Source organism: Pteronotus mesoamericanus, unplaced genomic scaffold, assembly GCF_021234165.1.
Source record: "Pteronotus mesoamericanus isolate MK-2021 breed Mesoamerican mustached bat unplaced genomic scaffold, CSHL_Meso_final contig_32, whole genome shotgun sequence".
Classification (NCBI taxonomy): Eukaryota; Metazoa; Chordata; class Mammalia; order Chiroptera; family Mormoopidae; genus Pteronotus; species Pteronotus mesoamericanus.
In genome coordinates, this window is record NW_026555134.1 from 2,255,583 (window position 1) to 2,280,404 (window position 24,822).

At 40.3% G+C, this 24,822-nt stretch overlaps 1 protein-coding gene across 3 annotated transcripts in view; it reads left to right on the forward strand.

Annotated features, from left to right (window-relative positions):
* Positions 1–2,420: 2,420 nt before the first annotated feature.
* The window catches only part of MSRA (methionine sulfoxide reductase A), a 337,486-nt gene continuing 315,084 nt past the window's right edge, over positions 2,421–24,822 (forward strand). The window contains exon 1 of one of the 3 annotated variants that reach the window (XM_054576035.1): positions 2,421–2,821. In XM_054576035.1, coding sequence (XP_054432010.1) covers positions 2,686–2,821 — 136 coding nt within the window. In that variant the 5' untranslated portion in view covers positions 2,421–2,685. The remainder of the gene's footprint in view (positions 2,822–24,822) is intronic. The other 2 variants (XM_054576034.1, XM_054576033.1) reach the window with 2 other exon arrangements.

Genomic DNA, 24,822 nt, shown 5'->3' on the forward strand with positions numbered 1-24,822 from the left:
GGGTATATATGGATATTTGGTGGCCAGAAGAATGAACTGTGACAGAGATGTCCACCAAATGATATTCTTTCTTCTTTCATTACTAGAACTGCCAAGTATTAGCTGGATCTGTGGTTGCTCAGCTAGAGAACTTGGTCTCTCACCTTCCTTTCCAACAGTGAGACTGTGTCTCTAATGAGGTCAATGGAATGAGTGGAAATGACGTATTCTACCTCTGGGATGCACTCTTGGTAGTACTGAGATGTGCACCCCTTTCCTGCCTTTTTGCTGGGCTAAGGTACAGAGGTGATGGCAGATTCTGGCATGGAGCCTGTGTCTAAGGAGAGCCATGCTGCCTCACCTGTCCTGGACCACCTACCTCTGGGCCAGTGTATGAGAGAAGAAAACAAAACCATGTTTCAGATACAGTACTTTTGTTAAAGCAATCTAATCTGCATCTCAACTAAAACCTAGGTTTTATTTTGGGATAGAGTATTGAGTATTCTTGTTTCCAAGGGGCAAGGAAGAGCCTTGAACAATGAAAAGAAACTTTTGCTAATCTAAGTTAGGATTTTGGCCCAATTAAACCAAACATGTAACCACTGAATACTTAATGTGAGCCAATCCAAATGAGATACTATGGAAGACATGGGCCTGCTCAGTGCTGAACTACCTATCTCTAGATTTTTCTGTAAGAGAGAAATACACTTCCATTTTGTTTAAACTGCTGTATTGTGGGTCTTTTTTTATACCAAAGACAATGCTTAGTCTGCTTCCTAAAGAACATACATTAGAATTTGTTGGAAAACTAGGCCATAATCACAAAAATGAAAAATCAAAGCAGCATAAGTCCAATGGGGAAAAAGAAGGCTCTCTCAGTGTGAAGCTCAGATGGGATTAGGAGAGTCTGAAGAAAAGGAAGTCCTAGTGGTGGCAATGGTATCACTGGAGGCAGAAATGTTTAATTTTCTCCTCAGAAAGCAAACGAAACTCAATGTAACTTTTCTTACAAGTATTCTGGTAAATTAAAAAACTATTGTTTTATGAAAAAAAAGCTCTGAAATAAATTAAGGTATTTTGCTTTAAAAATGTTTATTTTATATAAAAGTAACAGCCATTGTAATACTTAAGAACACTGTAACAATGTAGAACATTTTAAAACAGAGGTTTACAGAAAGTGAAAATCAGTAGACCATTACATTGAACAACAACAAAAGTACAAACATCATTTTAGTTTTTTCTAGTCTTTCTTTAGTGGGTGTGCAAGTGGGGGGCATATGCATTTTTTTAATATATACTACATAGCACATTTGTACTCCTTGAGTAAGTACGTCTTGACATGAACAATTCTTCAGTTTTTAGTTGCTGAGTATTTCTAATACATTTAATTTCAGGAGCCAACCACTAAACCAGAAAAAACAAATCAATATGTATCAAAAGGCAGTTATTAAAAAGAAAATCAACAGAGTATTTCCTTTAACAAAAGAATGTTCTTATTTTTTCAAATGCTTAGCGGTAACCAGGCCTTCACAAACCTACAAGGTACACCTTTGAGAATGCATTTGGGAAAGGCCTGTATAACCTATTTTGTACAATCTCATAGTAAAAGCAAATAAATCAAAAGTAAAAATGCAGGCAAACTGCCCAGAGGAAATGTAAATTACAAAATAAACATTTTAAGTTTAATGCCACAAGTCTGGCCATATTCTACAATATAGTAAGGCTAATCCTTCAGTGCTCCTTATATGACAGTCCAGACCACACTAAAACAAAGAGGTAAATAAACCCACGGGGTGGGGTAAGCGGTTGGGCCAAAGCCCTCTCTTTCATCTCTGTGGGTGCTAACCTGAAGTTCCTTCCCTCATCTGAGGTTATCTGCCGATTTTGGCAGAACATTTGTGTAAAACCAAAATTTCACATATGGAACACCCAAGTCACCGACCTGGCTCCACCCACCTTATTTCTGGGGTTGAAAATGTGTCATAGGAACAAATGTTACCTCCCATCATTTCAGAAACAAGAATGGTCCTACAGCGCCATCACATTCACCTCATCTGTGTCAGTGGTGGCATTATTGTCTTGCTCCTCTATTTGCTCTCCTGTAAAATGGGTTTATCGATATATTATTTATACATATGCATGTGTGTACACATATATATGACATTATATTATCTTCCCCAATTCTGTAAGTTGGGCTTATTTTTCATTTTAGACACAGTACGCATCTTTTAGGTAATTAATCATAATGGCTGCAATGGAAATAGACATACATCCTAGCTGTCTGAAACACAGATCGTTTTGTATCTTATTGGGTATACCAAACAATCGCTAAGGACGTTGTGAAATGGTAATGGACTTAAAAATCAAAGGCTAGGCACTTTTTTTTTTTTTTGGTCCCTGACGCTTTACGTACTTCGTACCGCCATTAATACACTTGTTCGCAGCTTGGGAATTTAGCACTGTAGCCGGGTCAGAAAAACTCGCTGGTGTCTCCCACGATCAGGTAACCCTCAGGGGCAGGACACGCCCTCAGATACAGGGCGTGTGGGCAGCGCCTTAAGTAACCTCGATTCCGGACAGCAGCGGCTCACAACAACGGTGTCCCCGCTGGGTGCCAGCCGTCCAGTGCTCGCCGGTCCCGCAGCTGCGGATTGGTTCTCGACTGCGCCGTCCCGCCGGAGACCCGCTAGCCATCGGCCTGCCCCCATGTTCTGGGCCACCAGGAGGGTTCGCCAGCTCTTCCACAGCCTTTCTCCCGTGCTAAGAATAGGTGACTCCGCTTCTACGATGGCCAGCCCCAAGGACGCCTTGCCGGGGCGGAAGGATCCAATCTCCGTGGCGGGTAAGAGCGAAGCAAGTTCAGAGGTCGCGGTAGTCGCTGCTGCGCATGCGTGTCAGTGCCGGGCGGCGGCACGTCCCCCGCTCTCACGTCCTTCCACACTCCTGCCTACGCAGGCGCGGAGGGGCGGTGGCGAGGAAGGTGGCGGCAGGTCTTTTTATTTTTGGAAAGCCACAAAACGCTTTGGCGGAATGTAGTATGTTCATGTAACACTTAAGAGTGCAAGTTTCCCAGCCTTTCCAGACTTTAGACAGGAGAAACGCTGATACGGCTTCGAGTGTGCGCGCCCGCATTCCGGGGGTTTTCTGCATCCTTTCGTTTCTCGTTTGCACCGGCTGCTGGGGTCCCGGCCACTTGCAGCGATGGTGCGGTTTTGTGTTGTCCCTGGAAGCAATGTAAAGATACAGAACGATGAAAATTGCAGTTTTGAAATTGTGTCTCAGTCCACTGTTCGTCGCAGACTTTATCCTTAGGTTTCCATTATCTTCCAGGACTGCCCGGCTCCCCCAGTTGGTAAGCTGCCACTGGCCCTTGGGCTCCCGGGACTGCCCTTGTGTGTCAGTCCTGTGGAGGTGTTTATTTTAGAGCTGCGCTTCTCAAACTTTAAAAATAATCTTCCAATCCAATACCAGTTCTTTTGGAAAATACAATAAAAGTGAAATGCTAGAAAAGTGATCATGTGTTTGGATGGCAAGTAATGTTAAACTACCGAAAGTTTTCAAAAGGTTAACTCCGTTTCTGTCATAGACCCCTTGCAGTTTGCAAACAGCACAGGTCTACCAAACCCGGGCCTGTAATTTAAGTAGGATTACCTTGGCGCAGTGTTTCTCAAAGTGTGCCCATCAGTTTGTTTGAAAAAAGCCTTCCAGGCGATTTTAATGCATTTGTCCTTCATAAACCACTGTTTGCGAGCTTGGAGGATTAAGTGATTAATTTTTCACAAATGGCTCAATACCAACATAGATCCTGCATTTGAAATTTGCTAGGAATTCTTCTATTTTTCTTTTCCTTAAAGAATTGTTGAGTATTTATAGGAGGAGGTCATAGTGAGGGTCTGCATTATATACACTATTCAGTATGAGACTGTAAAAGGTAGAGGTTTTTGGATTTGAGGCCGTTTGGAAAGTGATTGTGCGACCTGTTTCTTATTCAGCTACCTTAGGTAGGCAGTTCTGTTTCCTGTGCCTGCAATCACTTCACCTCCACCTCATTGCTAGCCCTAAAAGTTTATTTTATTTTTAACTCAGATGCAGAGAATGAGTTTTGAAAAGAAAAACCCATATTATCGTTAAACTATATTTAACTCAGTTATCTAAATTTTATTTTAAAAATAAATTCCCGTTACAAAGCCAGACTCATAAATGGATGTTTAAAGGCAATGCTTTCTCAATGCTGAACTTCCCCAGCGTGTATGGAATTCCCTTTTTACACACTGTAGTATCTTTGATACACCCTCTTAGACAAACAACCCAAAAACTCTTCATCAGATTTCCAAAGTCGAGCAAGATCAAGATTGACCAAAATTTAGTTCTGTTTTATCTTAACCAAAGGCTTCCCAATTTCTCAGCCTATGAATGACACTTTTGGTAAAAGATAGATTAACATGACAGAAGCTAAACAAAATTTCTTTTTCATATCCATATTAATAACTGTGCAAAACCTCAGGACTTAGCTCTATCCCAGGCTCTTCTCTCTTTTCATATGGCTGTGTGCACATTTCTCTATATTTGGACCTGTAAGCTGCTTTTTTTGGTGTAGGGCGGAACCTACAATGTATATGCTCTTACTGTTTAGCTGCTGTAACTGCCTACCAGCCCCCACCCCCCACCCCCATCCAATATTTAAATTTTAGATTGTAGCCTATCCAGCCTCCACTCCTGCTATTCTTGCCTTGATGGGTTGCTGAAAGTTCTAATTGGCCCCGGAAAGGGGCAGCAGTACCTCTTTGGCTGGTTTTGGTGGTTGTAAGACCAAAGTTTATGGATTTACTGTTTTGAAAGTTAATTTAATCTCCATTCAGCCTCCAATCTGTGTAACAGTTATTCACTTCTCTGTATTTCCTCTATGTTGTTATTTGCACAGTGATTTCTCTGAAAAGTTCTGTGACAAAAGCATCATCTTCTGATTTTAGAAGACAAGGCCTGCTTCGTATCTTTGGCTCAGCCTACTATGAGGTGTGCCGTATTACCAGTGCTTTTGGTGTGAAGGGTTATCATCTAAGTTTTAATCCTACCTTTTTTGGTATGCTGAAGAAAACTTGCACCCTTTTATAAACTGTGGCCTAGTAGATTTCTATTTTGCAAGAGGGAAGATTCAATCTTTGAAATTTGTTTAATGTTTCCTTTCTCCCAGGCTCCCTAAAATGGATCAAATCATGAATAGGCCTGCTTTGGGTAGACGGCCTCATTTGAAGCACACTGTGTTTAGGATAGTGACAGCACTGGCCGACTGGCTGGCAGGGGACACCTAGACTTTGGTCTTGTATGTGGAGGTTTTGCTTTATTTTAGTCCCCGGCTATACTGAGAGAACTTGGGGATTGGGAAAAAGGGGGCATTCATGCTTGTTGAACTAAATTGGTGGGCAATTAATTGCTAGGGATAGATAGGCTGGAGGTGGAAGGCTTATAATTAAAACCTCAAAGTACTTCTCATGTTACTCAAATATTATTTATTATAGTTAAAGCTGATCTTATTTTGAATTAATTAATTATAGTAAAAGCCTAGTTTTTATTTTATATGGCACTCCCCCCACCCCCCATATTGGAAACATTGCTAATCTTTTTTTTGTTTTTTTTTGATCAGGTATTTGGGATTTGGCGACATTAAAGATAATGTTAACAGCTCCTATTTAATCTCTGCTTTCTTGCTTTTATATTCTTAGATAGTGTTCACTGCATTTATTACTGTGAAACCTTTTTGGGGTGAGGAGGAGATGTAGCACACCTGCTAAAGGTATACTTGTTTAAGAACTTTAAACATAAACAGAAAAACAGTAGAACAATATAAGTAATCTAAAAGGTGGCTCTTTGAAAAATAATTAAACTGCAACAATAAAACTTATGAACTATTAGCTAGTCTAATAAAGGAAAAAAGGAATAAAGTGCAAATGCATAGAATAAGAACTGAGGGGGAATAATGGAAGTAGAAAATTTAAAGAATCGTAAGAGGCTATTTACTAAACTCTTTGAAAATAAGTTTGAAAACTTGGATGGAATAGATAATTTATAGGAAAATATAATTGACCAAAACTGACCCCAGAAAGAGGTCGAAAATCTTAACAGATTGATTTAAAGAAATAGTTGTCAAATAGTTGCCACCTCCCAAAGCATTATGTCCAGACCGTTTTATAGGGGACTTATTAAATATTTAAAGAGCAGATCATTTCAATACTATTTGAATCAGAAGAATTGTCAAATTGTTTTTAAGAAGCAAGTAGAACTGAAACAGAAATTGATAAAGACAGCACAAAAAATAAAACTACAGACCAGTCTTATGTATGAATATTGATGCAAAACTGCAAAATAAATATGAATAAACAGATTTCAGTAATGGGATTTAGTCCCAGAATGCAAGGTTGGCTCAATATTAGGAACTCTATTATTATAATTCATCATTTAATTGATCTAAGGGAAAAATGATGTAATTATCTCCTTAGATGCTTAAAAGTTGTTTGGCCAAGTTTAACAACCACTTTTGATAACATTCAGAGATGACTACCTTAATGTGATAAAATTTATATATTTCAGCCCAAAAGCCAACATGGTGCTTAATGGAAAAACGTTAGAGATTCCCATTGGAGTCCCAATCATGAAAGAATATGGAGGTGGTCCACCCTTGTTCAGCCTAGTAACAGGTGTGCCCTACAACTAAATAATTTTGTTGTGAATGGTTATGATCTAAACTTTAATCTTACCTTTTTTTGTGTTAAGAAAATGCCCATCCTTTTATAAACTGTGGCCTGGTAGATTTCCACTTTGCAAGAAGTTAAGATTGAAGACCTCAAACTTTTTTAATGTGCAGCTCTTCCAAGGCTGCCTAAAATGGATTAAAGCATGACCAGGACTACTTTGGGTAATTGGTTATGTTTTAAGATGTTTTGTAGGTGTTAGCCAATGCAACCAGACAAGAGAAGGCAATTAGAGATGTGCAGATTGAAAAAGAGAAGGTAAAACTAACACTGTTTGCAGATGATAGGATTACATATTGGAAAATCCAGGAGAATTTTTTGTAAAGTATCAGGATATATATTTCCTAGATAGAACGCAATAGATTTACTTTATATAGACAACTTGTTAGAAAATATAGTGGAAGAAAACACTCCATTTATAATAGCAACCAAAATGTTAAAATTTAGTAAACATGGCAAGAAATATGCAAGACCTATGTGAAGAAAACTTTAAAACACTACTGAAAGATGCGAAAAAGACTTGAACCAATGGCAGGATATACCAGGTTCTGGGATAGAAGACTGAAGAGGAAACATATATCAGTTCTCCCTAAGTTAATTTATAAATTTAATGTGGTTTCAATAAATATACTGATGATATTTTAATTATGTTCTAGAACTTGATACAGTAAATTAAAATTCATATGGAAAAATGAATAGTTATGGTAACTGTAAAAGAAGAGCAAAGAGGGATAGCTAGCCCTTCCAAATAATGTGGTACCAGTTCATGAATATAGATAAGTCAATGGAGTAGAATAGCCAACTCAGAAATTCTTAAATACACATGGGCATGCATCATATGATAAAAGTGATTTCTTAAATCAGTGAAGAAAAGATGAAATATTCATTAAATGGTTATAGGACAACTAGGTAGTGAGGGAAAAACGTTGGATTTTTACTTTCCATCTTAAAACAAGTTCCAAAAAAATACATAATGATGATAGCTCATGCTTATGAAATGCTTACTATACCAGACACTGTAGTAATTATACAAGTTACTGGCACATTTAATCTTGGAAGTAACCTGAAAAAGTAGTAATTATTATTATTCTTCATTTGTAGATGTGGAAAGTGAGGACTATAGAGGTTAGGTGACTTATCCGAAGCTATATTTCTAATAAGTAATAGATTTGGGATGTGAATGTAGGTAGTTTGTCTCTAGTGTTTGTAATGTTAACTACGATACCATTTTTTCCTCATTTAGTTAGATGTAAAAAATGAAACAACTTAAGCATAAAGAAGGGAGAATTCCTTTATTATCTTGGTGTGAGGAAAGTCTTTCTAACCATGATTTGAAAATCAGAAGACTTAAAAGACTGATAAATTAGATCATATCGAAATAAGAATTTTCTACAGGCAAAATTACCAGAAGCAAATTCAAAAGACAGACTGGGGTATGTATGAACAACTCATATCTTAGGTGAAGACTAGTCTCCCTAATGTATATGCAGCTCCTAGAAATAAGAAAACAAGCAACATCTATTAGAAAAATAGGCGAAGGTTATGAACAGTTTCCAGAAAGGGAAGTACAGCTGGCTCTTAGACCTATAAAAAGATGCTCAACTTCACTATGAGGAGACTGCAAATACCATTTTTCATTTTTCAGGCTGGCAAAAGTCCAGAACTTTGATGATACCCTCTATTGCCTTAAAAAGAAAAAGGTACTTGCACACAATGCTGGCGAGAGTGTAAAACTGGTTCAACTCTTAAGGAAGGCAATTTGGCAATATCTATCAAAAATTTAATTGCATATACCTTTTGACCCAGGAATGCAATTTCTGGGAATTTATCCTACAGATACACTTGCACGCATGCCAAATGATGACTGTACCAGGTTATTCACTGCAGCTTTGTTTGCAATAGCCAAAGATTGGAAACAACCCAAATGCCTATCAATAGGGGCTAGTTAAATAAATTATGTTTCATCCTTACAATGGATTATGCAGCTGTAAGAAAGAACATGGAAAAACTATATGAATGGGTATGGAGAGATTGCCAAGATATAGTGTTAAGTGAAAAAAGCAAGGTCAGAAAAGTGTTATATAGCATGCTAACTTTTGTGTGAACAAAGAGGAAAATAATAGTATGTATGGACAAAGAAACTTTGACAGGATGGCTAAGAAACATAGCTGTCGAGAGAGCTATACAGCTGGCTGAGGATAGATGGGAGACTTTTTACTTCTTTTTTTAAAATAACTTTTGATTCTTGTAATGTGACTGCTTTATTGAATTAAATAACTCCACTTTGAAAATGATCTCTCTCTGTTGTTTTTAGTCAAATTGACCACCCTTCGATCATCTTTTGTCAGTCCTATTTCAAGTTCTTTTTTTTTAATGTTGCTCTTTTACTTGTCAAGTGGGGTTTTTTCCTTCCTCAATTTGCTTTTGTAATCAAAATCTACATTTTGGCATGATTTAAAAATCTAAATTTAGAGGGCGAAATTGGAATAAGTTAATCCAAGTCATTTTACATTTCATAAATATTCATTTTTATTGAAGCAGCAATTGTGGTGGCATCATTTATACAAAGAAAAGATCTTTGGGGACAAATTCCTTCCACTATTATGGAGAAAGCATTATGTGTATTTCTTTTATTTTCAGTGACGTACATAGACTTTTAAAAGAAAATGATAGAAAACAATTTTCCTTTTTGAAAAATTTCCCCCAGTGTGTGATGAATTTTTAAGTTGTAGGACACAGAACGATTATTTCTCCTCCTTGCATCCTGTTTAAGCCCTTTAATTTGCCCTGTGTTTCGGAGCACTCAGTGCTTCCCCAGGGCCCTGGAGTAGGGCATTCCTTACCTCCCATGCGCCTACCCTCACTTCCCAGCCTTTTTCCTGCTGTACCCCCACGGAACCTCATCTGTAGGCTAACATTGGTTTCAGCATTTTGCTTCTGGAATTGCTCACATGATTCTACTTCGGATTTCACACTCCAGTCTTTTCATTTACTCATTCAATAAATGACTTAAATGCCTGCTTAGGTAAAATACTGTGTTTTCCATATATACTTCCTTAAAGCTTACCCTGTTAGAATTCCATTTCTTCAATAAACCCATCCCTTTCCTCTCCGACCCAAGTGATCCCTTTCTTTTCCATTGGACAAATACATTTTTTAATGTTTTACAAATCCTTCTATTGGGTCTTTCGTTATTTAGATGTTTTGCTGCTCCCCTAGTGATTAAATTTATGCTTTCTCTCCCATAGGACGGTGAGCTCCCCAGAAAGATGGTTGTCCAGAGCAGGAGCCATGTTTCACTCCATGAAGGAAGGGGCTGGGCTGTGTTCGGTGCTTATTTTATCCTCTGGTCTATAGCACTTCACAAAGGGTGCTGCCTACCTCAGGCACTCAGTATGGTTTGTGGATGTCAGGCAGTACATGGCTGATGCCTGACGGCAAAGACCAAAACTGGTAGTCTTTTTGTGTCACCATTGTGTAATTGGTGTGACACAGAGAAGCTAATGTAGGTGGGATGTGTACCCTTAATTGCTTTTCCACTGGTGGTGATGGATTTGTACTGATTTCAGACATTCCTCTCAACGCTCTTGTGACTAATGGTAAACTTTTCTACTGGCCAGGGTGAGTGATAGGGAGTTGCTCATTTGTAAAGCTCCGAGCAGGGACTTGGTAGGAATCTGCAGCAGTGGTGGAAAAAGGTGCTGTGCTGTCAGCACAATCCGTGCAGCGCCTTGGCCTGCTGCCCCCAGGTCAGGGATCACAGTGCGGCGCCCCTGCCTCATGGTGGGGAGAGGAGAGCGAGGACAGCCGAGGCGAGGAATGGGAGGTTGGCTGGGCGAGGGGGCAGCAGCCTGTGTCATGAGCCCCAAGAGAGCCAATACCCTTGAGGCCCTCAGCAAGGGCCGGAGTGCAGTCCTCTTTGCCAAGCTTGGCTGAGCCCCTTTCTAGGCCCCAGCGGCCTGCAGCCATCCTCATGCTGCCTTGGCAGATGGCCAGGCTCCTTCCCATGCCGCGGCAGCTGGCGGGCCCTGCTATCCTGTGCCAGCCAGAATCGTTGGACTCTGGTGATGTGTAAAACATTGAATTCTGCAAAAGATGGTTTTGAGGTGTCAGTGTGTGATGAAAAGAAGCTGTGGATCTTCTATATCCTATTCTTTGACCTTTCTTCCACTGTAAGTTCCCAGTTTAGCCTAAGTGCCCATCAGTAAGTGAGTGGATCAAAACACGGTGGTACATTTACACAATGGAATACTACGCAGCAGAAAGAAAGAAGGAACTCCTACCTTTTGTGACAGCATGGATGGAACTGGAGACTATTATGCTAAGTGAAATAAGCCAGGGGGTGAAAGACAAATACAGTATGATCTCACCTATAAGAGGAACCTATAGGTGAACAGAAACAAACTAATGAGCAAAATAGAACCAGAGGCAGGGAAACATGGAACAGACGGACAGCAGCCAGAGGGGAGGATGGGGGAGGAAGAAGGGGAAGGGACTAGTCAAAGAACATGTATGAATGACCCATGGACATGGACAGCAGGGTGGGGATTGACTGGGGGACTGGGGCGGGGGGCGGTGGGCTGGGCAGAGGAGGGCAAAGGGGAAAAAATGGGACAGCTGTAACAGAATAACTAAAAAATTTTAAAAATCACTGAAAAAAAAATTTCACAACCTATGTAAAAAAAGTAAGTTCCCAGTTTATCAGAGAGCATCACAATATCTAATGTTTTATTCTTTGTGCCTGAAACACAGTAGGCTGATAGTAAGTATTTGTTGAATAACTGCAGCATACTCTGTTGTGAGCTCTTTGAGGGATGGCCCCCCCAAACAGAACCGTACATAATAGCCCTACACATATTGTGTATTACAGCACACAATAGATAGTCAATGAATGTTGGAGTGAGGAATAGAACAGTGGATTGAAGAGGACAGGAACGGTAGGGGTTTGGGCCCTTAGGGTTGCCATTGTTTGCTGGTTTCCATGTTACTGGTTTTTCCTATCACACCAGAAATCTTCATTGGTGCGAAAGAATTTCTGCAGCCAAATGGAAACCTATGTGATAAGTGGATCGTAGCTGAAGAATGGAGTGTCAGTCTGCCCTGTTATAGGTTGGCAACCTCTTTACCTGCCACTTCCTCTCCTTCCTGTATTTCAGAGCATCAGTGCAGGCTTGGCTGAACAGGGCTGAGTTTCTGCCATACTGCCCAGAGCTTTAGTTATGTCAGATTTCTAGGGGGCCACGGGTTTGTCATCATATAGCCATTAAATCATTTTAACTAGTATCTATCTCCTTACCAAATTCTAAGCCAAGAGATGGTAAGAGGTTAGGAGTATCTGACAGTGACCTTAACTTTGGATAAGTAGAAATTGGCATTTGCTGACATTATCTCCTTCTTTGCCCTTATTTTACTGCTTTACCTTCTTGACCCTTCTTCCCATGGCTGGCTAGCTTCTTCCCTTCCACTCTTGTCTGTGGGTGGCTCCTGAAATCTGTATCTAACCATGCAGAAGTTCCGCTTTTCTATTTCCAAATATTTACAGGATGTGTATGTCCTGTTGTAACCCTAAACTCAGTTCTGAGACCAAACTTACCATCTTCTCTTCAAAACATGAGGTACATATTTTAATTTCCACATTTCTGCTAGTGGCAGTGCTATTCTCCCAAGTCCCCCAGACCTTAGCTGCATTCATCTATGATCCTTACCTTTGTATTTAATATGTCCCTTCTCCAATAGTCTTGATTATTTTTTGCCTTCTGGATGAGTCAGGATTCTCCAGAGGAACAGAACCAACAGGACATATGTAGATACTCAGAAAGAGATCCATTATGAGGGATTGGCATATACGGTATTGGAGGCGGAGAAGTCCAAGATCTGCTCTTGGCAAGGTGGAGGCCCAGGAAAGCTGGTGGTGCGGTTCCTATGCAACCCTGAAGTCCTGAGAATTGGGGTAGCCAATGACCTAAGTCCCAGTCTGCATCCTAAGACTCGAGAAACAGGAGTATCTGAGGGCAGGAAAAGATGGATATCCCAGCTCCAGAGAAATTCACCCTTCATGCATCTTTTTGTTCTACACTTACTGGATTGGATGAAGCCCCCCAACATTGGCGGGGGCCATCTTCTTCACTTGTGCACCAATTCAAATGCTAATCCCTTGCAGACACACCTTCACTGACACACCAGGAAATAATGTATTACCTGGATATCCCTTACCCCAGTCAAGTTGATAGATGAAATTAACTATCCCGCTTTCCTTGGTCTCTGTGTTCATTTTCCCCAATTGTTTGTGAGCCCCACTCTCAGACATCTGTTTAAACCTCACATTTCATTCTGCCACTGCTTGGGAAGTAGTTGGGACTCTGATCTGTGCGATGGCACTGTTCTTCCTGGGGCTCTTTCTGTTACCAGCTGCTGACCTCCAGGTTCCAGATCTCCACTGCCACCTCTGAGGCTGACTCCTGCGGGCTGAGCTCCTTCCTCCCAGGATGTTTGCTTTCTTGCTCACCGCCTTTCTCAACTGTCCTTCTCACTGCCTTTCTCAACCTCCCGGGGTTGCTTAAGGCTAAACTCAGTTCTTCCCCTTCCATGCTGCCTTTAGGGACTATTTCAGCTTAGTTTGTACTTGGAATTGGAGGTGGAGCTAGGGTTTTGGGGCCCTGTTTTGTGCTTTCATTCCAATGTGTGTCCTTAGGGAGGTGACAGTTGAGTTGCTTTAATGCATTCGGAGCTCAGTGACTGCTATTTTTCGCCTTTGTGTTTCCTGAGCTCCTAGCCGGTTTATGGTGCCCAGCTGGCAGGGCCAGAGTTCTTGGCTTATGCAGCCTGGTCTTCTGGTAACTTCCTCCTGGATGTCCTATCATAATGTTCTTGCCATTTGGTGAGGTACTTGACTATTCTGACTCATGATGTTGTTAAAAGATAAACTGAGGCATATTAAAAATTTAAGATCTTAATAGAGCAAAAATTTATAGACTTGGGCAGCATGCAGTCTAGCAGATAGAAAGGAGCTCTGAGAAGCTGTACAAAATGGAAGACTTTTATAGGCAGAAGGGAATGAGAATGAGGAAGTCATGCTAGGAAAAAAGGTGGGTGGTTATTGCAAGGTTGGTACCCTAACGGTAGGGCAGATGCCCTAACTGTTGTTGCTGGTCAGGTAACGTGAGTGACTGGTTTCAGATTTCACTTCTGGAAGAGCCAAAACTGTAACTAAATTAAGTTTTGGCTTTTGTGATATGTGGTTTGGCACAGGCGACTCCATTTTGGTTCTGTTGTTGTATGCACACGTGTGTATGTCGTTAGCAATGCTAAATACTTGAGTTTATCTTGACAAGAGATTGTCATATCATCTGGATCAATTGGTATCTCTTCTGTAAACTGGATCTCTTATGAAAGGTTGAAGAACGTTATTGCCCTGCATAAAGAAGGATATGGTTCCTTATATTTCTGTAGGACTTTTGTATAATTTCATGTGCGCATATCTTCAGTGTTTGTCAGCATGGTATATTTCTGATCCACAAGCTTATTGACTAAATATATTAAATTTACATTATAATACAGCCAAGATTGGTACTAGTGAAAACTGGAAGAAATGCAGAGTTACAATATGTTTTTTAATGAATATATTATCATTACTTTTTTTTAAAAAAAAATAAAATTTAAAGACATTGAATATCTTCCCAGAGCATGCATATAAAATAAACTCTTTCTTTTAAAAGACTTTATTTATTTATTTATTTATTTTAGAGACTGGGAAGGGAAGGCAAAAGAGAAGGAGAGAAACAATGTGTGGTTGCCTCTCACTTGCCCCCTACTGGGGACCTGGCCTGCAACCCAGGCATGTACCCTGACTGGGAATCAAACTGGCGACCGTTTGGTTCACAGGCCGGTGCTCCATCCACTGCGCTACACCAGCCAGGGCTAAAATAAATTCTTTTGAAGATGTTGTCATAGTAAGGTAATACCATTAGTGTTGAATTTTACTCTGTAACTTTTTCATATTTTACCTTTGATTTTTTTAAAATTTGTAGTTAGGTAATTTATAGTTTGCTTAGGTCAAATATAGTATGAAAAACTAAGAAGCATTGTTCACGTGAGGCCAAAAATGATTCTTTGGACAACTGAAAAAAAAATTGATATTTTAACAGATTTTACCCAAAAGGCAAGAGTCATGAAAATGAAATACTGTGAGGGAATTCATAGCTTTCCAGCTGGAGAAAATGAAACCTCAAGTAAAAAGCCCTGAATGTGCTGTAGTTAGCAGATAAAAAGAAAACCATGTTAGAGTTTGCAGAATGGAGTAGCCAGCTGTCAGACAGAGCCCTGGAGAAAACACTGCATTGCTGAAAACCTCCATTTCCTTATCTCTTCTTAAGGACCAGTTCATAAAAAGCTACGTCATCTAGCAGTAAGCCCTCGGCAGCAACTCCTGCCGGTCCCTGGAGTTCCTAGCTAACCACTTAGCATCCCTTGCCCACTGAGATGTGTGTACAGGCAGGAAGAAGCTCCCCGCACTGACTGCAGCAGGCCTGCGAACAGGCCGTCGCAAGCACAGCCTCTCCCTGACAACACAAGGCTGGTTGCTGGGGAACCGCATATTCCCAAGAGTAGGAACTGCACCCCACTGCCTCTGAATGTAAAAGAGGTTTGAGGAGCCACGGGCAGATAACTTTCAGTTTAGGAAATTAAAATAAGGTCTTCTTCAGGATTATGTTTATACTATGAAGCTCTGTGGATTTTTTTTTTGATAAGTGGACTAAAAGGGAATAATTTTCCTGGTGAATATAGGAGTTGGATGAATATATGTTTGCTGCAGTAGTTTTTGGGAAACATACACTTGCTTTGAGGAATGTTATATAAATTTAAATATGAATCTCCAGGGGGGCAAGATATGAACCATAGGATTTCATTTTGGTTCATTAAAAACCCACAGTTATTTATTTATTTTTGGAAAAAGGGGATTCATTACATAGCTGAAGGTTAGGCTTGATTTTATGTGTACATTTACTTTGGGACTGCTGCTATAGTTTCCTGAAGTCTTTCTTTTAGTTGACTTTTTTTTTTTTTTTTTTTTTTTGGTCAGAGTTCCTCCTGTTTCTTAATATCATCTTAAGATGGTTGTAAACTCTTAATCACTCCACATTTGCATCTTCATTTGACCAAGACCTGGACCCTGAGCTGTTGGCTGGTGCCCACCTCCAGAGAAGGAGTTTGAATGTGTGTAGATCTGGCTGACTTCCAAAGGCCCTTCCTACTCTGACATGTCTGTGTTTCTGTCAACAGCAGTGTATTGGGTAATTGTTAACCTTATAGCTACTGTTAACTCCTTACTTTAACCATAAACCCGGACAAATAACTTACATTGCATTCGCTTCATGGCCTGAACCTTCTTTCTTGCCTGGGTTCCCTGACTTCCACTGTTGTCTGCATTGCTGTTTCAGAATGTTTACATGATGTCGAGACACCTGACTTCAGTGATTTCTAAAGGGTCCAGTGGAGTGTTGCAAACTAAACTCCATGACTCTTTACACTGTAGTTGTTTATTACATTTTATTCTTCTAAATGAATTTTTAAAAGTACATTTTATTGATTATGCTATTGCAGTTGTCCCAATTTCTTTTTCTCCATTGACCCCCTCTGCCTGGTACCCGCTTCCTTTCAGCAATCCCTGCTTAGTTCATGTACATGGGCCAGTTTTATAAATTCTTCAGCTTCTCCATTTCCTATACTATTCACAACAGCCCCCTGTCTATTTTATACCTACCAGTCAGGCTTCTTAATCCCTGTGCCTTTTCCCCCATTCTTCCCCATCCCCCTCCCTGCTGATAACCTCCATGTGATCTCCATTTCTATGATTCTGTTCCTGTTCTGGTTCTTTTAAGGGAGTTTTAAAGTCTTTATCTTTGAAAAGTTTGTTGCTTTGGCTGAAAATGAGGAGCTGAATAAATGATGGACTGAGTCCTTAGTTAGGAAGTAAGAAAAATATGTTCCTTTGAACACTGAAAGGTAAACAATTGGGGTTTTGTGCTTACTAATTAATAGATAGAGATATTATGTCCTGTGTCTCTTCATTCACATTTTGTACTAGCTTGCTTGATCTACTCCCTTCAGAACATGCTTTTACTGATTAAACCTCCTTTTCTTCTCTTTGCCAAGCTTCGATTTACTGTTACACCTCAGTGATGTCTTCTCTTACTCCTTACCTTACCCTTCAACCCATTTTGACCCTACTCTCTCATAAACCTATAGCAGTTCTTCACTGTTCATTTGGCCTGCAAGCATGTTGTTTGAAGATGTTTATATTGTTGTCTTATTATTATTGTTTAAATTTGTAATAGTGATTTAACTTTAATGTGTATATATTTTCTCTATAACTGCATTTTAAGTTTAGTGAGGGTTTATTTATTTATTTGTATCTCCCATGCCTATGCATGTTTATGTTATACAATAATTATTAGTTAAATGAATGAAAGAATATTCAGCTTATACTCTGTATAATGTTATGTTTGAAAGTTGTCTGCGCAATAAAGTCCTTTTAGTACCGTGCCGGTCAATAGGTATTAATATTAATGAATCTCAATAAATGAATGCTGTGTTTTTAACTTACCCTCCAGCACAAACTATCCATTTTTAGAAATTTGATTATGACTGCTTGTGTGAACCCAATGGCTGACTTTCCAAATAGTTATTAGAGGAGATATGAGCTCTTAGCTGCTATATTACGATTTGTGTTTAATATTTATGGAAGTCTTTCTACAAATATGTAAAAATATTGGTGAGTGAAGGAAATGGCTCCCAATGTGACAGAAGAAAATAACTTAAAAAGAGCTGTAGTTATCTGTAGTTTCACCAAGGTTGTGTTTACATAAAAAAAAGACATTGTTTTATGTTCTAGAATCAAGAGATGATTTTATGATTTAACAAGTTCCAAGAACTTTTGTAAGGTTATCAGTACCAGCATAACTGCTACGGAGATAACATAGCATCTTAGTCTCTGGATTTATTGAGTTTGCTGCATTCCTTTAGTATCATTCATATTTTTCTCCCGAGGGTACCACTTTCCTCTCTTGACTTAATAACACGATTTGGAAACTCATTTATGCTGTGGTGTATGATGCAGGGAAATGAATGCCTGTTTATTATCTCTCTCTACAGGACATTTCATGACCATAGGTAGATGTTTGCCACCTCAGTATAAATAGGCAGCATTCAGAACTGTATTCTCTAGTGAGGGACAAGTTAGTTTGGTGCAGAGCATAGGCATTTCATGTCTGGACAGTGACTCTGAACTTCACTTCCTGTGCTTATCAGCTGCGTGACCTTGAACAAATTTGCCTGAGTTTTCTCATTTGTAAAACGGAAACAGTGACACCTGCCTCAAATGGATGCTTCTGGGAACAGAGGAGATAATGGAGAGAGAGCCTAGCATAATACCCAGATCCCAGCAGATGCGCAGAATGTTTCTTTTGCAGTATGATGTGTCCAGTGGGGAATTTGGGGGACAGCTTACTGCTGTGCATTGCCTAAACTTTTCCACTTTTATGTTTAATTTTTTTTGGAATGCAAGCCCAACCAGGTTTTGTCAAGAACTGTAGCATAGGAAATTAAATGTACAAAATAGTTTTTAAAAAATTTAGAACTGATTAACAAAGTCAACATGGAAAAATGAGTGGCTATTGCCCAATAAGTACATCCTAACTGTTTGTTTTTGTTTTTTTTTTTTTAGAGGGAGAGGTGAGTGGAATGAAGATGTCTCTGCACTTTTGAAACTTCCTTTTCATTTCTCCTCTACCACTTCTCTCTCCAGCCTCCTCCTCTTGCTTCCTTCTTTCCCTCCTCTTCTTAGCCAACTTAATATCCAATGTAATAAGCCACATCGGAGACAAGAATGGAAGCAGACGTATGAGAGATTATGAGTATGGGCGGTTGGTACAGGCACATGCTTACATATGAACCTGGCGCTTGCGGGACAGACGTGGGTGGTATGCTTGCCTGGATTTTCTTCCTGGCACCCTTGTCTGGGAGCTGCTTCAGGCCCCTTCACCTGGCTCCTGAAGAGCCAGACTTTCTCCTGTGACTGCCCCTGGCTCTGTAGATCACCTGGGGTGGGAGCCGACCCTTCTGGGTAAAGCATCCCTCCCAGGGCTTGGTGCCTCTACTCTTGAGACAGGGACTGTGAATGTACAGTTCTGGAGCTGACAGGACGTGTAGTTGCTCTGGAGTTGCACCTTCTCTGGAGGAGGTCTGCTTTCACTAGGAGAGGAGGAAGCTCCACACTCAAGGAGGCAGAGATGGGGAATAGTCCTGGCTGCATTCGGGTTCTCACTGTTTGCTTTGGAGATCTAAGTGACTTCTTGCGTTTCCTACAGTTTCAGTTTCATTGTTCCTCATTTCCTTGGAATCCTTAACACAAAAGCCAAGTTCTCCATCTCGCTGTTTCTCTCTCTCCTTGCACCCTCCCTCCCAGTTCAAGTTGGATTTTGTCACTTGTAACCAAAGGTACCTGCCTTCTCTGTCCTTAAATCTGGATTTGGCTTTAATAGAAAATAAATGAGAATCACCAGTTTCAAGCCAGTGGTCTCTAGCTAGCTTTTCACGAGAACCACATGTAAAGGCTGTGGTAGATGGGGCTGCAGGCATGCTCGCTAGACATTCATACTGTTCTGGTTTTCAGCTGCCGCTGGTGGGGATTCCTGCCTGTGTGCCTCCCTGGGAGCCCACCCAGTGACAGTGCCCTGGAGGCTGCAGGTTTGCTTCTTCACGGCCTTGCCCTTGAGCGTTTTCCTCCAAGTACTCAATATGTACACATTTAGGTTGTAAGAGCCAGGTGAGTGGTGGAACCAGCAATATGATCCAGTACTTAGGGGTTTTTCCCCCCTAGAAAAATACAGCTCTCTATTAAAGTATTATCAACAACTATAGCATTCCTCAGTAGAAGTGATAACATTTACAGATACACAAGCTTTGTTGTTAAACCCAACTGTTGCCAAATGTTGCATCATGAAAGCTTAGCCTTTTTTCCCCCCCTGCCTCAAGGTAAACTTTTACTAGACTTCTCTGTTTGGCATTTCAGAAGTTAATAGTCACAGGGTTCATGGCCTATGCAGCCGCTCCCATAAGCCACTTAACACTTTCCCCCCACATGCAGTCTTGCTGTGCTCAGAAAAACCAAGGTGAGAAGCACTGTGGACTTGTGGAATGACCTCTGAGGGTGGCCTTGCAAGTTTTGGGCTTTGGCTGTGCTACTGATTTCGTTGTGCAAGTTTGTGCCATTGACTTACCTTCTCTGGCTGCCCACTGGTTTATATAAAAAATGCTTGAAAGCAAAGTTCCTGGAGGTTCTTTTTCCATTCATGCAATGATTTTAAGTCTTTCTTTGTATTGTGCTAACACTTCCTCTGTTCCCTTCAGAATTAATCTCTTTTCCTCAGAAGCTTATTAACTCTAGCTTTAAGCTCTGCATCTTTCTTGATGTTTGCACTTGCCTTATTTTTTTCCTTTCTTTTTTCCCCCTTGAAAAGGCAAGGAAAGAGAAAGAAAGTGGAGGCATGTGATATCGTTGCAAATACAGTTACCACTTTTCCTAATAGTCTCTTTCTCCATCTGGAGAAAGTTGCTTTGGCAACCATGAATCCATCTCTCTGCTACTGAGCTAACTTTATCTTTCCTCATTATTATTTCATTTCTGTGGGATGACTTCTTACAGATTTTTTTTAAAATTTGATTTTCTTCTTGAAATTTCTTTGAGGCCAACTTTTCTCCCCTATATCTGAATATTTGAAAGCACAGTTGAAGCAAACTGACAGGCAGTTTAGAAGTAGAACCACGCTATAATATCCTCAGGAGCAAAGGTCTTTCCACGTGGGCTACATGGGAACCTTCTTGTCCTTTGGAGACTCTTGGTTCTATACCAGCCTGCAACTCTGTCATCTAAAGGTAAAATTTGTCCTCAGCTTTCCCTTCTAAGGACTAGTCCCCCCTAATTACTGTGTGCCAGGTGTTCCCCAGTGGCCATGTAGCCAACCGTAGTCCTCTGAACTGTCAGCCTAGAGAGAGAAACAGCAAACGGAATGTGGAGGCGCACTGGGGCAGTGTGCTGGGGCAGTGCTTGGGCAAGATGTCACACCGCAGACTGCAGCAGAGGTAGTGCTGGGGCGGGATAGGGGCAGATACCAGGCCAGCACAGCAGGCTGGGGCAGACTCTGTCAGGGCTGTGCAAAGATCCAGTCTGAAGGCAATCCCAGATCACCGACAGGAAGGGGTTGAGCAGGAGGCATCCCGTGAGAACCAGTGAAAAACATGGCCAGTGTGGATGAGGCCACGTGGACTCGTCTGGCTCCCCTCTGCTCTTTGGGGCCTCCTGCTCTTGGCTGAAACCTCAGTTCCAGACTGTAGAAGTCCAAAGCTATCCTTAAGACTTCTCTAAATTAACTGTGTGCATGAGTGGCTGTGTGCATGGGGTGCTTCTGTTGTCTTTGGTTGCCTTTGCCTCCAGGTTTTTGCATCCCCAGATACTATCTCGTTTTCACACTGAATTTATGCCGACCATTCTATTCACCATAACCCAGGTGAGAATGTCCTAGACCTGACTGAAGTTTGGGGCAGGAGTGACAGAAGAGGGGCTGCCTGCATATGGCACAGAAAGAGGTGAAAATCCTCCATCAGATACTCCCGACCTCAAGGGCCTTCTGGCCAGCCTTCCATTCGTGGTTCCTCCCCAGCCCTTCCCAACACACAGGGCAAGCAAAGCCGTGCGCCTCTCAGGCTGTACTGACCTCCCACCTTCCCCTCCCTCCTTTCTAAGAAAATTTAAACTTTCTTGCACGGAACAGATCTAGCACTTCTTTTTGACGTGGGTTCTCGCTGATATCCGTGCTGTTAAGGGCCCCACCTTCTATTTCAAAAACCATTTCAAGTTATTTTCTTAGAGATGATGGATTTTTTCCTACATTGACCTAGGAATAAATTTTGTGATACTGGAGCTTGAACTGGATGCCATACTAAGTAGGAGAGAGAAAGGGGGAGTGAATGGTAATGAGTTACTAGGTTACAGGGCCCTTCTCTACATTAGGTGTTATTTGTGATTTCCTTCATCTTGTCACGTGTATACATTTTACTCCACTCCCCCCCGCCCCCCCCACCCCAATAGCCAGTAACGTCTTTGAAGGCAAGGATTGTTGCAGCTTCATTTTCTTATTTCTGGAGCACCTGCCTTTGAACATAATAGGTATTTAGTAAATATTTCTTGAACAAATAGGTGTGCTTGGTGTGATACTAGTGAATGTTTTAAAAAGTTAATAATCTTCTTTTAAGGAGTTGATAGTATAGTTAGGAAAACAAAAATAACATAGATGAGAATAATTAAGCCATGAACCTTGTGACCAAGAACAAGGGGGTGAATTTCTCAAGAATTTGGAAATGCTTACCCATATTTATATTCTTTGTTGTATATATAACATTTAATTAAAATTTGGGATCCAACTTATCACTAATTCAGATACATTTTTTCCTAGATTAAAAACAAAAATGTGAAGGAATATTCCCAGAGTTTTTAAAAGGACACCAAAGATTATAAATTTCATTTTAGCATCAGCAAATGACAATCTAATTTTAATAAGTTATTTTGAACTTAATACACCTGAAACTCAGGTTAGTTTTGTTTTCTGGCTAATTATTTTAATGGGGAGACATACTTTTGGATATGTAACACATTTGTATTTTTATCATCTCTTGGGTGTTTTAAGGGAAATTTATTTCATATGACTTTGATCTAAATATAATTTGCACACAATAATGGAGAAATATTTGATATCAGAGAAATCTATTGATGCTCTTAAAGCTTTTCTCCTGGGAAATAAGAAATTACTTTTTCCAAGAGTAAATCACAAACCTAATTTTTCTGCTTATTTAAGGAAGCCTGAGTTAAGCATCAAATTGAGCAGTCCAGATCAGTTATTTTTGTTTTTAATTTTTGAATCTTTCTTTCAAAAGTGGGCATAGGAAATTTTCTTTGAGGAGGTTTTCTTTTTTTCTTATTCTGACAGTTTTATCTGTTATCCTATTGTTTTTTTCAAACAACGATTTTGGAAGATTTTAGGTAATAAAACAATTTTTATGTCTGTGGATTAATGGCGTCTGTATTCAAGATGCTTCAGACATGTCAGAAGCTTTGAAATGGCATTCGAATGTATTTCATAATTTTAATTTTCAAGCACTTCTATGAGAAGTAGATACCAGTCCTAAGTGACTATTTTGAATTTAAAAGGGGAGGTTTAGGTCGAGGTAAAACCAAATTTTGTACTCTTAAAAGACCCAAAATCCGTTTACAAATAAAAAAGGAGATCATGATATTAATATTATATTTCAGAAGTGAAATGTGAAAGAGGTTGGGCAGCATCAGCTGCCAAGAGGCTCTTGGGTGGCCACAGCGGGAATGGAGGCGCAGGGCTTTGTGTTCTAGCCCCTTCAGTATTCTGACTTCTCTTCGGGCTCCTCCCGACTCCTAGGATCTACGTCTTCTGGCCCCTAAAGGACAGGGTTGCTCCCTGCCCTTCTCTTCCCAGGGGTCGGTGTCCGATCTCTGACCTGCACCTGGTTCCTTCAGGTTCCCCTTCTCTACTGGAAGCCAGCTGGCCGGAAGTCTGGGCAGGAGCCCAGCTCCTGCTCCACAGCCTTTTGCTGCCCTCTGCCGCCTGCAGCAAATGGCAGTTAGCCCTCCAGGCCCAGCTGGCCCATGGCATCTGATGCTTGGGTCCTTCCAGTAGTCTTGTGGCCACGTGTTCCTTTAGTTCAGCAAACAAATTAAAGCCAGATAACTCTCCCTGAAATATCATTTCACATGAGAATCAGCTCAGTTGTAATGGTTAGGTGCACAGACTGGAGGCAGACTGCCTCGGTTCAGCTCTAGCTCCGTCATTTATTAACTGTATGACCTTGGGCAAGTTAGTTAAACTCTATGCCTCGGTTCCCTAGCCTGAAAAATGGGTTGATAGTACCCTTATGAGGAAGGTATTATTATTATCAGAATTAAATGAAATAAAATGAGAAGTATTTAGAACAAGGTCTGGCACATAGTAAGTACTAAATAAATATTTGTTATTGTTATACTTATCACCTCCTCTTTTAGTAACTTGTGCTTTTTTTATTGTGTAGTAGTGACAGATCATGTATTGTTTATCCATTCTTCATATGGAGGGCTTTGGGATTGTTTCCAGCTTTTGGCTATAAAGGATAATTCTTTGATAAATATGCTTGTACAAGTTTTTGTGTGGACATATATTTTCTCACAGGTAGACTTAGGGGTGGAATTTCTGTTTCTTGTGGTAAGTGTAAGTTGAACTTTTAAAGAAACTATCAAACTGTTTACCATTTTACATTTTCACCAGCAATTTAGAGGGTTTCAGTTTGCAGCATCCTCATCAACACTTGATATTATCTGTCTTTTTCCTTCCTAGTGGGTGATGAGAGATGAATCAAGGATGTCTTTTGGATATTTGGATTAAGCAATTGTTTAGTGTTACCATTCAATGGAGGTTGGAAGAAAAATGGACTTTTAGAGAAAAATCCAAAGTTTGGGTTTGGCAAATTTGAATTTGAGGTGTCTAGTAACCATTCAGAGGGACTGCTAAATAGGTAGTAGGATACGTGAGGCCACTTGTATTCTTCCCTTCTTCTGAATTCATTAAAGAATGAAATGTGGAGTAGTTGCTTCACTTTTCTGTACTCATGATATGTGCCTGATGGTCTGGACAAATCACATAACTTCTTCTGATATCATTTTCCTCATCTGTAAAGTAAAATGACCTGTCTTTCTCCAGAGGTTGGGTGAAGAGTAAATGAGTTAAAGTATGTGGCAATGCTTATTATCATGGTTATTATTATTAAAGCATGATTACCTTTTGTTTGTTTCATCTTTGTGTTCATTGTGGCTTCTAACCCCATGTTTTATACATAAGTAGTGCTCAGTTGAGCCTGACTTAATAAATAAATGAATGTAGATAATGACTAAGTGTGTAATGGCAGAGAAGGGAGGAGGGAGTAAGAGGAAAGGGAAAAGGTATAATTCGGATGGGCCACCACAGTTCCACATTTGAGCTGTGTG